The sequence below is a fragment of the Magallana gigas genome, chromosome 2 (genome assembly GCF_963853765.1).
Source record: "Magallana gigas chromosome 2, xbMagGiga1.1, whole genome shotgun sequence".
NCBI classification, from domain to species: Eukaryota; Metazoa; Mollusca; class Bivalvia; order Ostreida; family Ostreidae; genus Magallana; species Magallana gigas.
Window position 1 is genome coordinate 37,804,643 of NC_088854.1, and position 18,214 is coordinate 37,822,856.

At 33.6% G+C, this 18,214-nt stretch overlaps 1 protein-coding gene across 1 annotated transcript in view; it reads left to right on the forward strand.

The window, feature by feature from the left end:
* The window catches only part of LOC105322132 (protein ABHD14A-like), a 47,628-nt gene extending 33,985 nt beyond the window's left edge, over positions 1 to 13,643 (forward strand). The window contains exons 2-4 of the mRNA XM_066076412.1: positions 9,875 to 10,037; positions 10,703 to 10,941; positions 11,386 to 13,643. Of these exons, the coding sequence (XP_065932484.1) occupies positions 9,875 to 10,037; positions 10,703 to 10,941; positions 11,386 to 11,574 (591 nt within the window). The 3' untranslated portion in view covers positions 11,575 to 13,643. The remainder of the gene's footprint in view (positions 1 to 9,874; positions 10,038 to 10,702; positions 10,942 to 11,385) is intronic.
* The last annotated feature ends 4,571 nt before the right edge of the window (positions 13,644 to 18,214 follow it).

An 18,214-nucleotide genomic window follows, 5' to 3' on the forward strand; every position in this document is an offset into this window, starting at 1 on the left:
TTTTTTAGAATCAATATCCATGTTAGTTTAGAAGGAAGAGAATACAAAGTGGTTATGAAATCTCAAAACTAATTTGAGAATTCATTGGCATGGTCCATTTTTAATGGAGGATATGTGGGACATTATTTGTTATAATAGATCTGTATTTTTTCAAAGTATTTATTTCGTTTTAAATCTACTACATGTATATTAAAAAGTTTTAGAGTTTACTTATATTCACAACGAAACCAAATATATCTAACAGTGATTAAAATATTCAATTCAATAGCTAGGCACCCCCCTTTAGATCAATAATGAAGCAGTCCTGTGATTTGACACTTTGAGAAAAATCATGCTTACCCATTCTGTCCCCCTTTCTGGGGGGAAACAAGGTGATGTCAGGAAAAACAAAAAAAACTATAAATTTTCAAATAATCTTTAAATGTTTAATATCTACACATATAATTCCTCCATTTTCCCATCCCAATGAAGAAAAAAGTAAAAAATGCATTAAACATTAAACAGTTAAAAAATATTTGCATTAACTGGTGTTTACTAATTTATTTACACTAGTAGGTGTTAGTAAAGGTTTTCCTCTTTGTCCCCCTCCTCTATCATTGTTTGGCATCTGCACTGGCTAAAGTTGCTAATGGGTATTAAATCAGAGTAATTTGACATTTACCCGCGAAAACTTTGACAGTATCTCAAATCTGAAAATGGCAAGGAAACAGCAGGTTTTAATGCAATTGAGTGATGACCAGATAGAAAATATAAGAGGTATTTTCCATCATTTTGATTGGGATTTTGATTCAGCAGTCATTTCTGATAGTAGCTTATTAGTGGATGCCAAAACTCAGACTGACTCACAAGATCATACAGAAGAAATAAATGACAACAATGAGGAAGTAAATCAACATTTTAGAATTCAACAGGATCCTATTAGTACAGAGTGCATATATTGTTTCTGTAGACCATGCATCACCGATGAAGTAAATAGGCAGCTGTGGTGGGAAACTGACACTCATCCAAAACACAGAAGAAATAGAAATTTACGTAAAGAAATATACAAAAGATTTTGGACAATGATGTATCATAGAGATGTTTGGAATCATCCTTGCTATGTTCATAAAAAACGGAGAGCATTAGAACAAGACCCAATGTTCAGAAATTTAGTGTGGCATCGTAGAGACATAATGCCAGATTGTGTCATAAAATGTGTTAGAGGCTGGTTACCCAATCCTGACAACATTCCATACATGGGCCACCTGTGGGATTAATATGATGAAGTTCACTGTGACAATTCATGGATGCTTCTCCCGCACTTTTCTACCAATGTGCCATGCCATTGAGGCACTGAAAGGGTTTTTAAATCATTTTAACTGTACAGAACTAAAAAATAATAATTTATAAAACTAACTATTATATTCTGCAAGTTTTTAATTTATAGTTGATTTTATCTATAAATTTAGTAGTCATGTATTTGGTTTACTAGCGCAAATTTTTATTAAGGCTATCCTTTCCTTACCTATCAAATGCTAAACAGGTCAGGGTAAAACATTTACAGCAATGAAACTGACGAAGGACATGTGTAGCAAATGACTGAAGACAGTGTGCATGTAGTATCAAGTGTTTAATTTTTTTAAACTAATTCAATGAACTCTTTTGTGTAAAGACATTTGTTTGGGGTTTGATGGATTGATAAGCTGCAAAACTATAGTAAGGAATGGCTATACCTGTTTTTTCTCTCTCACCCAGGAATAGTTGAACAGTTTTATGATGTGTGCAGGATTAATATTCTTCACTAACAATTCAAAAATTAAAAGAAATGTGTTGAAAAAAGTATGGATTTACTAATAAATGTGAGTAAAACTAAATATCTCATTACTTTTACAAGAAAATGCATGTGTACCAATACACAGTATTGGTTCATTTTGGCGCAATCACAAATATGCATGTGAGTGAGCCCACATCTGGTGAAAACAATAACAAATGAAGATCACGCCCACAATCTGCCAATCTCTGATCAGGAATTCAAAATTTAGCCCTGCTTCAAATTTTTGAAGCCAAAATTAAGATTAAATAAGCATTTATAAATAAAATGAATTCATCTAATAAATGCCAAGTGATGAGAGGAACTGGCGCAACTATTTTCAAATGATAATAAAAAAGCTGATATTTTATTTTTGCAAAATAAGTGCTGCAATCGAGATCTGAATGTGACCAGAAAATTCATATTCTCCACCATTTCCACCGATTGGTTGCTTTTATACCCAATTACTGGTCTTTAAAGCTGCATTGAGATAATATGTAAACGAGTCCCTCCGGCATATGCATACATATCAACAAATCAGTGGTCCTGCTTATCCTGACTATCACGGTCGGGATCATCGTATTCAACAACTACAAATACTTCAACACATTCCTCGCAAAGAAGAATACAGATGTCGAGATGACCGAGATATCTCAGGCTGTTCTAGACAAGGCTAAAACTCTAGACGTTAAAACTCACAGAGTAGAGGTGGAGGTAAACGATGGACAGGTATGTAATTATGTGATTGCTATCAAATAAAAGTCACCTCCTAACAAACAGAATAGATGCTTACTGTGGAATTATTTGTATTCGATCAATGTTCGTGCCATGCCAAAATTTTCCTGTTTCATAGGGACGTAATTTTGTCAGTAGTGTGATCGAGATAATTCTTATAAAATTTTTGTGTGGATGTAAATTCGTAGGCAACGGTTACCCACGAAAGCCACGAACATTGCCCCCCCCCCCTCGAACAATGATGATTCCCCAGTAATTGATAATTAGATTTAATGTTTGTTTATATGATTCATACTATTTTGGGAAAAGTTTACAAAATGTACTTTACTATTACGACTTATTTTCCCACAACACATACCCCCTTTATCATCCTTTAACCACCATATCATATTGAGTTTCTGTTGGCTTTACCTTGAAAAAAACAACAACAACGTAGATTTGGATTTTTGTTGTATTTTAGATACCTTATTAAAATGAGAATCAAGTAGTACCGGCACAAGCATTTATGTTCAAACAAAGTCATTCAATTTGTATGAGATTTATGTAGGTTGAAAAATCGATCTAAAAAGATGATAGGGTCACCATAGTAAGATTTAAGGTAGACAAGGAAGCTTAGATTAAACCTTATCACATTGTTTTATCGCAAACCCAACGTACATGGGTGTACACGCTACGACCGATAAACTGATGCGTTGAGTGATGACGCTATTGTACGAAAGACGAATAGGGCCACAAATTTTACGAGTTAATTATCTCGTTATATCGAGAAACGATCTCTTTATTACGAGTGGTTAATTATCTTGTAATTACGAGAAAATATCTCGTAATAACGAGAAAAGATCTCGATATTACTAGTTAATTATCTCGTAATTACGAAAAAAGATCTCGTTATTACGAGAAAGATCTATTTAAAATGGCGCGTTTCATTATTCTATTCTCTTTATGTAAAGTGTATGAACTACTGCAATGTCTTTTATTATACATATTCTTAGCATAATCATCGCTTAGTAGCATACTCAGAATTTGACCAATCAGTTTTAAAGAAATTTTAGAAGAAGGAGTAAAGCAGATTGACCAATGAATTGATTGAACTACCGTATTTATAGATAAGAAGGATACATGTTATTTGTTTTCAGACTCCAAAATGTTGATATACAAAATCAATTATTTTCAATATACATATAGGTTGTGTATGAAGATAGGTAAAGTTAGCTACTAGTAGCTGGCTTCTGCCGATTCATCCACATAATATTACCACACAAATACTCAGATATCTCTCTTTATGTAGTCAGCCACTTGTGCGTTTCGTTACAAATATCTTTATTTTTTGGCTGTTTTTTCAATATATCTCAAGTAGCTGTATATATAGATTGAAGATATATGCCAGACATGCTAATATCAACATTCTGTCAAGTCATCCACATAATATTACGACACAATTACTCAGATATCTCTCTTTATGTAGTCAGCTACTTGTGCATTTTGTTACAAATATCTTTATCTTTTTGCTGTTTTGTCTATATATCTAAAGTAGCTGTGTATATATTGATTGAAGATATATGCTAGTCTTGCTAATATCAACATTCTGTCAAGTCATCCACATAATATGATCACACAATTACTCAGATATCTCTCTTTATGTAGTCAGCTACTTGTGCATTTCGTTATAAATATCTTCATTTTTTGGCAGTTTTGTCAATATATCTCAAGTAGCTAAATATATATATGTAAGATATATGCCAGACATGCTAATATTAACATTCTGTCAAGTCATCCACATAATATTACGACACAATTACTCAGATATCTCTCTTTATGTAGTCAGCCAAAAAATAAAGATATTTGTAACGAAACGCACAAGTGGCTGACTACATAAAGAGAGATATCTGAGTATTTGTGTGGTAATATTATGTGGATGAATCGGCAGAATGTTGATATTAGCAAGTCAGGCATATATCTTCAGTCTATATAAACAGCTACTTGAGATATATTGACAATTGACAGTGATATAGTGCAATGTACATCTTAAGAACAAAAATAGAAATCTTTGGTATGTGTTCTCCCATGGACAGTAAGAAGTATCTAGAAGCCAAGTTTCTTTAATCTCGTAGCCAGTTACTAGTAGCTAGCTTTTCTTACTTCTCGTAGCCAGTTACTAGTAGCCAGTTACTAGTAGCTAACTTTTATTTAATCTCGTAGCCAGTTACTAGTAGCTAGCTTTTCTTACTTCTCGTAGCCAGTTACTAGTAGCCAGTTACTAGTAAATCATGTATATCAATGATTGAAACTACATAGTCATTAAAGTCATCTGTAACAATAGAGATGTGTTTTTACGACAAGGGCTACCTGGTATTTACTTCGGAGTGGGATTATTATAAAAAAGATGAAAAGCAGAATTACATAAAGTTCTTTCCACTTTTTCATATAAGTTAAATGTAAAATCCGATCATTGTATTTAAAAATTAATGAATAATGTCCGTTGTTATTTAAATATTAATCAGAATTGAATAAACATTTATGGAAAGAAAAAGAGAGAACCAGTCGACTTGGAGGTGTTTTCAGAAATGCACATTTTGAATAAATCTTTTCTCGTAATAACGAGATCTTTTCTCGTAATTACGAGATCTTTTCTCGTTATAACGAGGTAATTAACTCGTTATAACGAGATCTTTTCTAGTTATAACGAGATAATTAACCGGTAATAACGAGATCTTTTATCGTAATAACGAGTAAATGAACTCGTAATAACGAGAAAAGATCTCCTCGTTATTACGAGATCTTTTCTCGTTATAACGAGATCTTTTTCATAATAACGAGATAAATAACGAGATATTATCTCGTAATTACGAAATAATTAACTCGTCATAACGAGATCTTTTCTCGTTATTACGAGATCTTTTCTCGGTATTATGAGATCTTTTTTCGTAATTACGAGATAAAATATTTTTTTATGTGACCCTTTTCGTCTTTCGTACTATTGGGCTCGCAAGTTGAAGTTTTATAAAAAAGCATTTTCATTGGCTGTTTAGTACCCGCCCACTTTTACCTTTATGGCGGTATTGTTATTTATGCATCAACTACCAACTGTGTTGTTTATTCTGTATTAGGACTGCACAAACTAAATCACTGCAATAATTTACTAAGAGTTCTCACAATAATCGCTTTTTGTTTTAATTGTGTAAACAATTGCCAAAAATACATTGTTTAAACAGGTTTCCTATTACATTTTTCAGCACAATGCATTCAATCATTTTTAACGCATCAGTTTTTGTGTTTATTATACTTTCATGTTAAATACTGAAATCTGATTGGTTAAGACGCAGTTGATAATCCGTTCTATAACCCTAAGCGTTAGCAACACACTTGGCAACGGGTAACACAACAAATTGTTACATGCACGTAAACTATGCGCGTACGGTTGGCCATAGATTTCATGTCATTCAGATATAAAAACGGTTAAGTTTTCTTTAAGATTAAGACATTCAGTATAATCAAATAAAGAGTGCCTTTTTATGAGGGTAAGAGTTGAAATTGACACCCCTCAAAAAGCATTGTCAACCTCCGCTTCGCGTCGGTTGACAATGGTTTTCTCTGGGTGTCAATTTCAATTCTTACCCTCCTTAACAGACACTATTTATATAGTAGCTTATTCCAAAGAATTCACAACAGATACTGACAATTAATCTTACATAAATATTGCATTTTTTTTAACTTCAACTGATCAATGACACTTCTACAAGTGTGCATGTGTTTTCAAACATGTACACATGCAAAACTTGAAATTTACAGCACAAACGTGTTCAGTGTTGGACTGGTCTGTGATTAACCTTCTTTTGTAACTAACTCAGTCTTTAGAAACATTAATTTTGTTACATGTACCTCAATATTCATCAGACAATATTTACTACTGATGTCAACCGACGCTTTGCTTGCCGCTGACTTTCTCTCACACACGCTGGATCTAATCGACCTTCGGATTTTAAAATTCATGTGCAGATCGAGTCGCCATTTTACAGTTTTATATTTGTAATAGAATCAACAATTACTTACGTAAATTTTATTCTATTTCCATCATATTCGATCAGGTTTGGGTTACTTTCTTTAACCGTATTTGTTACAAGAGTTTTTATTGGTTAACATCTATATCTTGTAACTTTTTGATTGGGTAAAGTTCCTATAAATAACGAACACTCTCGGAAATCTGATGAGTCGGTGGCAAAGTTCTAATGAACTGTTTATGCCCCTAACCTCTCTAGGTTAGTAGATATTCTTTTCCTTTTATTTGACCAAGAACTAAATTTTCTATAGTAACTCTTAGCATATTAATTAGTTTATTTATTTATTGTTTACATTAAAACTGCTTGGTCCGATTTTATATCAAATTTTATGCACGCTTTTAAACGATGGTTATGCTTAGTATATGTGTTATAATAGCCATTGCAGCAGTTTTTTCCAGTCAATTTAGCTAAATTTCAATGAAGAAAAATACGGATAAAATTTGATAACAAACAAACGACATTAAAAGGTACCGCGTTATTTCGCCTCATGTTAAATTTCACCCCTGACGACGAGACGGGTATGGTTGTATTACGACTTTAACATCGCATTAAATAAAGGTCGAAATGATCAGACAAATTACAAATAAACATGTGTACGTTTTGTTTGCTAATATTTCTGAAGTTTGCTATCTTTACAATCGATGCATAGCATGCGGGTTGAATAACCCGAATCATTCGGGGGACGAAACCAAACGGTTTCCTTTTCTAAACATTCCCGTGATGCACTTTGGTTTGTTTTTTCGTTTGCCCAAAAAGAAATTATTTTTATTTACTTTGAATATTTCTAACTTTGAAAGGAGACTGATTCTGCTGGTGTAAATAGAAGAAAGTCCATAACTTCCTAACATAAATGGTTTGTATGAAAAAAAATTGATACTGTAATAACAAAAAAATCGGACCAAGCAGCTTTAAAGTCCACCACTCCTTTTCAATAACCATAGGGTTTTACATTCCTCTTTTCATTTGCCTATTGATGATTTTTTTGTTTAATACACATATAAAACTTTATTTGTCTTACGTGTTATGATGAATGAGGCAACGGAACCTCGTATCCCAATGAACTGAATTAAGAAGGGGTTAATTAATTTAAAGATCTCCTATTACATATATATGAACAAACCACACTTCTTCAATTTACGGAGCTGGTGACGATGTTTCAAAGATTTTCAGTACAGATTTAGAACCATTTTAACAAGGCCTTGGACTTTCAGTAGGATGTCATATCTTTTTCTTGCGTCAAAACTAGTTAAAATGACGCTGGTTTCAGGTGAAACATATACACCGACTGCGTAGTTTTCACTCATAAGCCAGACAAATCTTGTTGATTTCAAAGAGCAATGGCGGCTGAATGGCCATCCATGAAATAGACATGCCTCCGTCACATTGCCCATTGACACAACTAACCAAAGTCCAAGCTCTTGTTAAAATGGATGTTTTATAAGTGAAGACATATGCTGTTGAACGTCTAATGGATTTCACGGCGTGTCAACCCGAATTTTCTCGTGGATCTACGTTTTGCAGCAATCTTTTTGTGAGGAAAAAGAGTCTGTTCAACTCATGCGATTTTTCACAAATGGTACAATATGAACGGTCACGTAAAATATATTTGTTCACCAAACAGTTTCTGACTTATTTCTTCACAATAAGCTGAATAAGGTATGTTATTCAATGAGCGAAGTCCAATCTGTAGGCCTACATGTATGCGCGCCATCCCTGCTTGAAAGGTTTTGTCTTAGATGCAACAATGATTAAGTTAATGATGAGAAACATTTTTATTCATCTGTAGTCATGCTCAGGAGGAAAGAGTTATTTATATAAGTTAATAGAGAAATATTGTAAGCACTTTGATGGACACTGACGAAAAGCTCATATGGCTAATGACCAATGAAAACGTTGACATTCTTACTCATGTCACAAGGTCGTTAAAGAAATAACGATCGAAGTCTGGTTTCGTGCTTATTTATGCTTTTTTATGGTATAAGAAAAGACACATAGAAAACACATTCACAACACAACACACACACGTTGACGAAAGACAATTACATGTACTATAAATTTAACTAAATTTCAAACACAATGGTTTTCCCAATTATAATACCAATGATTTACCGACAGTATCACTGAATATGATGTTACACTTATATGTTTAACAGTGATCTTACCAGGTATCCAGGACTTTAAAAAATAAATGGAATGCTGAATCTTTGAAGATCAGGAGTACATTGGTACATGAAACTAACGCTGTAAAGGGTAAAATCTGTGGGAACTGGATTTGGCGGGACTTTCGCTTAAAAAGTGAACGAAGTTAGTACGCATTCATATTAATGACTTAAAAGTCGTCCGTCATTGGTCGATGAGACATACATGTATATACCTGAACCTGAAAAACATGTGACTTATCACAACATTCACACATGCACTCATTTATACATACAGCAATGCGTTCTATCAGCAATGCGCGCTGATGAACATTAAATATGAACTGTGACACTCAAATATGTAAGATGATTCAGGACAATGAAATATGATTTTAACAAGTATATCTTGTAGCATTGTATTCATTTTGTGTTTATCATTTTACATTCATAAGCTGTGTTGATTGCATGGGGTACAAGGCGGGACTGTCAAATTGCTAACACTGCACTGACTGTTCAATTGGCATTGTCCCTAGGTGCCCCTTGCAGTCAAGACAACACTTCATCAATTATTTGTTATAATCATGTTGTTTTATTGTTTTAATGCATATGCCCCCCGAGGACCCTTGATTAGCGAATATACGAGTATATAACTTTTTCTTTGTTGTTTTTTTTTCACTTAACATTATTTTCACATGTACGTAAACATCGCCCCGTTTGTTCTCAAATAACTCTGCATGTAATTATTTTAACTTGCAAGTACAACTTTTCTTTCTCCGACATTCGTTTCCACGTGTTAGCATCATGTTTACCTGTTTACTACATGTGTTTGATAAATGGGCGGGTCTATATAAATGCACCGATCAGAATCTTTGGCCGAATCGTAATTGAAATTGAAATTGAAATACACCGAGTAGAAAGTATCATCACTCAATGCAATGCGACATCGGACGTAGCGTGTACATCCATGTATGGTTTAATATGTTATATGTTATAATATATTATAAGCAAATTTATTTCCATGCAATATTTTTAATCATTCTGAAACACAGTAACTGCACGCCTCGCTATGGTTTTTGTAACGCAGTTTGCATCACACATTAACTGTGTGCATAAATGTACCGGTACTTTGTCAAAGTTTTTGGTGTGCTTTGTAGAGTGTGGAGATAGTTTATCGGGATGTTTTACCCAAGCTTGGGGGCAGGGATATTCTGTTTCTTCATGGACAATCATTCTCGTCTGAAGACTGGGAGAAAACAGACACACTGGCCATCTTTTCTGCTCTAGGATACCAACCGGTCGCAGTGGATTTACCAGAAGGTAAGTGGTTTCACGAAGAAGTTTTACAAGAATTAAGAATTTGAGATTGTTACCATACCTACTTTAATTGAAAATAATAGAGTCTGAATAGTTATACAATGATTGTACTTTACTGTAGATTCCTTATTTTACACAAGTATTTAATTGTGTGATTCCGATGTTTTCTATCAATAAACTCACAAATGTCAAACTTTTTTCTCATAAGCTAATTAAGCTCGCGGCGCTAGCTCAAAGAAATAAGAGGTAGATTTTAAAATCTTTGAGGGATGCGTCTCGCGATTATATGCAGATATTTTAAAGTATCTTACAGTCAATTAATAAAGAATCTACAGTATAGTACTGAATTAGAGTGTATTTGCTTCCTTGTCAGCTGCAGCAGTTAAACACAAAGTTTAGTCGATTTTAAACCACCGAATGTAGTAATGACTGCAGCCTAGCTCAGAGTGGTCATATGTCACTGACTGTCAAAGTTTATGACTGATGAGGAATTCCTACTGGTATTAAACCATGCATGTCTATAATTGTAGATATCTCTAGTTAATAACTGGGTTGATGTGGTGGTGAGCATTGGTCTTTAATAGTTAATCACTAAATTCTGAGTGATTTTTGAATGACAGATTAAATTATATTTTGCACGTCAATGATTGATTTTAAATTTTGAACAGGTAAAAACTCAAAAAGTCAGAAGGTTGATGTCGGAGACAGGGGACTTTTCCTGGAGAAGTTGATCACTGCTTTGGATCTGAGAACTCCCGTCATTGTCAGTCCATCCATGAGTGGGAGCTACTCACTGCCCTTCCTCTTCATGGACCCCGCAAATGTATCGAAGCGTTCCGCGGGATTCATTCCCATAGCTCCAGTTCAGACGGAAAGTTACTCGCCAGAGAAGTACAAGAGTCTAAATGTAAGTATACTAATATTATTCATCCATTTGTTTATTGTTTGAATATATATTGGTAATAAATGATAAAGTTTCGGTATGTGCCAATTTCTATCATTACTTGAGTAAAAGCATGGGTTGTGCAGATTTAAGTTTGATCAAACCGATCAAACCATGATTCCCTAGAGAATAGTGGGGGGAGATGGTTATATAGAAATAGAAAAAAATCTTCTTACAAATACTAAAACAAAAAAAGGGGCTTGGTATTTACCATAAAAATATGTTGGTTAAAATCGGTAGATTTTTAAAAACTTTTGAGCAAGATCTTCTATTGGTAGTTGTCAAGATATTTTGATGCTTAATGCTTTTGTTGCTCAGGTGAGCGATATGGCCCCTGGACCTCTTGTTTTGATTTTATCATAATACTGTAGGTGAAGTTAAGCTCACAATTTTTTTTATATATTTTAGATTCCAACAGCTATTGTTTATGGGGAAAATGATAGATCTGTTGGTCCAGTATCTACAGCCAATTTGAAGAACTTGCCTGACCATGATGAACTCCACATGATAAAAGGAGCTGGGCACGCTGCATGGAAAAACAAACCAGAAGAATTCCATCTCATTCTCTATAAGTTTCTCCTGAAGGAAACTAAGTAGACATGGTCATAACTTTATTGTGAGACATCATGGACTATGTTAGTTATAAAGCATTTTTGCCCCCCCCCTCCCCCCAAAAAAGAACCCCTGAAAACAACATTATAAGAAAATGTTAAAATGTAACTTTGGGAACTCGAAGTTTACTGTAAGTTCTGAGTTCTTTATGTATAATTTTGCCATAAATCTGATATTAAGACATTACAAAGTAAATTTTTGATATTTCTTCCATGTGGTTTAAAAGATCAAGTGTTTTAAGACCATGTACAGATACAGAACATTTTCGCAGGAAGGGAATCTGAGGAGAGGGTTGATGGGGAGGGCGGGGGCTTAGGCCAAGACTTATTTTAGAAACCTTAGTTGTAGCTATGTAAGTTTAAGGATGCTAGATGGTCAAGAAATCAACCATTAGATCTACATGTACCTTAATATTGAACATATATAATATTTAAAGATATAATATTTGAAATATAATTTGTTTAGCTATTAACTATTATCAAGTGAAGAAAAATATCCATATATTTTACCTTAATTTTTTTTTTGGGGGGGGGGGGGGGGTTCCTATAATTTCATTCAGAGTTTACTTTTTCAAGAAGATCAATAAGGTCTAAAAATAGCCATGACCATCGAGCCCTCTTCACGATAAGACCCCCTACTTATATATCTGTGTATGAGAACAAAGGTGATAGTGTATACTTGTCTCATTATCTGTATGTCTGTGTGTCTGTTTGCTGCCAATGTATGCACTTACACATGTAGAAGCATAATATAAAACATGTTAAAAAAAATTAAAAGTGGTGGGGTTTTGTATAAATAATCTGTCAAAACTTATCACTCATATTATGTATAATGCAACACGTAAAAACGGGGTAACAATTGAGATATATTGCTTATTAGGTGCATGTTGTCATTAATTTTTTGCCCTTAAATTCTTTTTTCATTTGCATTGAGATATTATTCTTTCATTTTTTTATTTAGATAGTGTGTTTTTAAATTTTTTTCTATATAATCCTCTGAGTCCATGTCAGATGATTATACTTGAACCTTGTATTTTAAATCTGATAGTTTTTTTTTTTATTTTTTCGAAACATCTTTGTCAATTATCAACCAAAGAAAGTGTGTTTTTCCAATAAATGGGAATTTTTTTAAAAAATAGTTCTTGGAGTGAACCTCAAATTTGATTGGTTTTAAAACAAAGCAAGTGGGCCAAAAGTTCCTTAATTTTCATGTTCGTAATAATAATATCCTGAATTAAAGCCCAGGGAATAACACTTTAACTGATATAGGCCTGTAGTACATGCTACTATATATCCAGTAATTTTGCTTTGATTTGTATTTTGGGTTTTTTTTTTCACATTCACATTGCAAAATATACCATACGCAGAAAATATATACCTTGTATTGTTTTTTATTTGATTTTTTTTTAATTGCAATAATTTACTGACGCAAAAAAACAAGTTAACATACATGTATTTACCTTACTTCGGCAAATTTTGTTACACACAAAAAACCCAGACATACAGTATTTGGAAATATTTAGGCACCGTCCATCCCCCCCCTCCCCCCAGTCCTTTACACCTCTGGTTTGCTACTGCTGACAGCACAGGTGCTTGTTTCTGTAATGAAAGTTCAACATATAGGATAATGATTACTATTATTATACTACAAAGGATGAACTTTTATAACAGACTATAAAGGATAAACTTTTATTACCTAAACAAGCACCTCTAACGGACAGGTCTGGATATATTCATCCTTTTCTTTTAGTACCTGTACTTTCAACAATACCAATCATGTGGTCAGGTAGAGGCTTGCTTTATGTACTTATTCTTTTTATTTAGGCTTTATATTTTTTGTTGTCAATATTATTTATTATAGTGCCGTAAACTAGTCTTTTTTCTATTTTATTGTATATTCAATGCGGCATATATGTATACCCTTATCTGTATATTATAAAAATCTGAAATATTTCCCTTGAAATCTATAGAAGAAAAATTGTATAGTAACCTTTTTGAATTGTTGATTTATTATACATACATAAACAATGATGTATGTGAATAAAATTAATTAACACAAGCAGAATTCTCAATTTTCGACTGTGACCAAAATTTTCAACTTAGTAGGAGAGGATATCCAAAATTACATTAAAACATTTATACGTACAGGTACACGTTACAACTGCTAAACAATAAAAGTAATGTGAGCTGATACGCGTAGTTCTATAAAATGTAACCTACACGTACAAGTACACATACACGTTGTTCAGCTAAACCTCTCTATGATTATTCACCTCTACGGGACTCAAAATCAGTTCGCTATGTCCGTAAATTCGTTACATTCGAATTAGTTAAAACCGAAAATTTTTGCAAAGAATTTTACCGGGGACTCAAAAAAACCTTAATCAATAGGAGACGCTTCACTGATTTTAGCAGCTAAAATGTTCTGGAAAACTTTTCTAGTGAATTTAAACAATACGAATAGATTATTAAAAATTAGGCCTATGTGATATACACACTTTAATTATTTAAAGGTAAAATATATTTAAAGCAATTAGAGGATTACTACATGTAGTATGACCAGAGACATTAATAATTAAGCTAATTCCAATTACGTTCTGAATGAAGTAATTCAAAACAAGACAAATATGGAGTGATAAAGTGAATTGCTCATTTAAATATTGCAGAATTAACTTATGTTGACAAGACCTAGAAAATCATATTTTTGGGGGTAATAGCATTGGCAGAACCAGGAGGGAGGGAGGGTCCAAAGGTTGAAACCCCACACTCTCTGGGACCTATAAATTGTGAAAAATAATTACGCTTATTTAAAGACGATTTCTTCATCTATAATCTAAATACTATAATCATCTAGAATAAATGTTTAAAATCGATTATTTAAAATATATCTGTACAACGGACCGTTATTTGTTTCTTAGAACAAACCCTATCGATATTTTATTGAAGTACTCTTCTTCAGGATCAGGTGTTTATTTCATTAAATTATTAACATGTAGAACATTGAAATTTTATAAAAAGCACTGCTGCTTAAAACACAGACTTATATTAACATGTATACACAAGGTATTTTCTTCTCATTTTCGGAAGAAAATCGATTGTAGTTCATACAGTTTTGAACTGACAAGCCAGTAATCTACGCGATCGAGTAAAACGACGTTAACGTATGAGTACACGTACATGTACTTGTTTTGTTGTTGTTGTTTTTTTTGTTTAGATGCTTTCAAATGCATTGTTTAGCTAATTAAATTTCAGTTATAATTAAGTATAGCTATAATACTCAATGTATGATTTACTTCATATGATGTATTCTTTGTATTTTTGTGTTGACTTTGCATGAATCATTTCTTTATGGATCAAGGCTAAAGCTACATTGAGAGCACGAACTCGACCTGACCCCTCGGTAAGACCTCCAAGTAATTGAAGTTACTTACACTATAGTAACCTTTACACATATGGAGAAATTAGTTGTTCCTTCTGCGTTACGCTCTGGTTGACAATATTGATATTTTGCCTTTTTTTTTTTTTTTAATAACTCGTTATATTACCCCTTTATAAATGCGGGTTATGTATGTTTCTGAAACGGTAGCTATATTTATACCCGCAAAGAACACAAGCATTTTATTGTTTAAATGTTTCCAGAAATCGAAATTTCTGTTACAAGAATGATGTGAAAAAGGTTTACATGTAAACCATAGTGAAAATGTACAACTTTTCAAATCTTTCCTATAAAATATGATCTTGCATCTGCATTAGTGCCGGGTGATGTTAGCACACCCGGCCGTTCAAACGTTTCCGAAGACGTACGGCAATCGCTTCTACATTTGTATTACACATGTACCATCTATTTAGCAGATAAACAATACCCACGTTTTATCATATCCGATCATTTTGACTTTTATTTAATAGGGCATCGACAGAACATCAAAATAGAACAAAATAGATTCAGAATTAAAACTTCAAAATAATAAAAAAACAAAAAAAAACAAAAACAAATTGAACCTATAAATATGTTCAATACTTGGAATGTGTTGACTCAAACAGGCGTATACGTATCAAAACCTGCAAATACTGTAATTTTTTAGAACTTCAAGGCAATTTCTTTTAAAGAGTGGATCTGTGCTCCATATTTTTTTCATAGTTTAAATAAGGTATATTGGAAAACAAACCGATTTCAATCAACAAAAAAGTGGAGAGATGACCCACTATACATTAAAATTATTATTTTGCATCCCAACAATTGAACGTTTTAAAAAAATAATACGTCCCTAAATTCGTGGTCAAAGTCACACATAATATTTAAACAGCCCACTTTGTTGTGTCTAAAATGGCTCAGTGGTTAGAGTACCTGACATAAGCTAACCTTATATAACTAGGGTTTATATGTTAAGGGTTCGAAACCACAAAAATTTCAGGCAATTTTTTTTTAATCTTTTGTTAAATATATTAAAAACTGAATATAGTTAGAAATTGTGCTTTTGTAAACTTGTATAATAATATATTTGAATAGATTTAGTTGAAAAAAAAATATATTCAAAATTGTATTTTACAACTAAACCGAATGGGCATTTCCGCCATCTCATTTCCCCGTCTTCTTTTCAGTTATTATGAAAGCTTCTTGTAATTAGTGAGATTAATTTTTGCTTCTTACATAGTGTAGGTGAATTTTTTTATTTAGCATATAGGCGTGCTTTCTCATTGCCAGGGACTTACCGTATTTATTTATGGTACAGAAATAACATGGGTAAATAAAGATTGGCAGAACTTACCTTAATGCGTGTGCGTGTTATTGACAAGATAAATATTTGTTGAGTTTACCCACAGATATTGTCAAAAAGTCTTTGCTTTTTTATCGAATAACTAGCACTGAATTTTACACGTATTGATTTTCATCAATTGGAACGTCCCACCCTTTTCCATATAGCTGGATCTGCCTATGCAAAATATTCATTGTAAAAAGGACAAGAGCGTACAAGGCCTGATAAATCCCCCCTACCCAGAATTTTGAAATGGCATATGAACATATAAAAAATCTTTATATTTGAGACTGTGCATCAGTACATGTACATGTATAAGATAGAACTTAAATTTGCTACTTACATGTATCAATTGAACGTTTTAAAAAAATAATACGTCCGTAAATTCGTGGTCAAAGTCATACATAATATTTAAACAGCCTACTTTGTTGTGTCTAAAATGGCTCAGTGGTTAGAGTACCTGATATAAGCTAACCTTATATATCTAGGGTTTATATGTTAAGGGTTCGAAACCACAAAAATATCAGGCAATATTTTTAGCTCACCTGAGCTGAAAGCTCAGGTGAGCTATTCTGATCACATTTTGTCTGTCGTCCGTCCGTCCGTCTGTTCGTCCGTAAACTTTTCACATTTTCAACATCTTCTCAAGAACTACTGGGCCAATTTCAACCAAACTTGGCACAAATCATCCTTAGGCAAAGGGGATTCAAAGTTGTGAAAATTAAGGGCCATACCCGTTTTCAAGGGGAGACAATTAGAAATTAATGAAAAATTTCGAGAAATTTTCAAAAATCTTCTTCTCAAGAACCAGAAAGCCAGGAAAGTTGAAACTTGTGTGGAAGCATCCTTAGGTAGTGTAGATTCAAAGTTGTGAAAATCATGACCCCAGGGGCAGGGTGGGGCCACAATGGGGGATCGAAGTTTTACATAGGAATATATAGAGTAAATCTTTAAAAATCTTCTTCTCGGAAACTAATCAGCCAGGAAAGCTGAAACTTGTATGGAAGCATCCTCAGGTAGTGTAGATTCAAAGTTGTGAAATTCATGACCCCCAGGGGTAGGGTGGGGCCACAATGGGGGGTCGAAGTTATACATAGGAATATATAGAGTAAATCTTTAAAAATCTTCTTCTCAGAAACTAATCAGCCAGGAAAGCTGAGACTTGTGTGGAAGCATCTTCGGGCAGTATAGATTCAAAGTGGTGAAAATCATGACCCCTCGGGGTAGGGTGGGGCCACAATGGGGGGTCGAAGTTATGCATAGGAATATATAGAGTAAATCTTTAAAAATCTTCTTCTCAGAAACTTATCAGCCAGAAAAGCTGAAACTTGTGTGGAAGCATCTTCAGGCAGTGTAGATTCAAAGTTGTGAAAATCATGACCCCCGGGGGTAGGGTTGGGCCACAATGGGGGGTCGAAGTTTAACATAGGAATATATAGAGTTAATCTTTAAAAATCTTCTTCTCAAAAACTTATCAGCCAGGAAAGCTGAAACTTGTGTGGAAGTATTCTCAGGCAGTGTAGATTAAAAGTTGTGAAAATCATGACCCCAGGGGGTAGGGTCGGGCCACAATGGGGGGTCAAAGTTTTACATAGGAATATATAGAGTTAATCTTTAAAAATCTTCTTCTCAGAAACTAATCAGCCAGGGAAGCTGAAACTTGTGTAGAAGCAGTCTCAGGTAGTGTAGATTCAAAGTAGTATAAATCATGATCCCTGGGGGAGGGTGAAGCCACATTCAGGGGGGGTGGGGTGTTAAAATTTTACATAGGAATATATAGAGTAAATCTTTAAAAATCTTCTCCTCAGAAACTAATCAGCCAGGAAAGCTGAAACTTGTGTGGAAGCATCCTCAGGTAGTGTAGATTCAAAG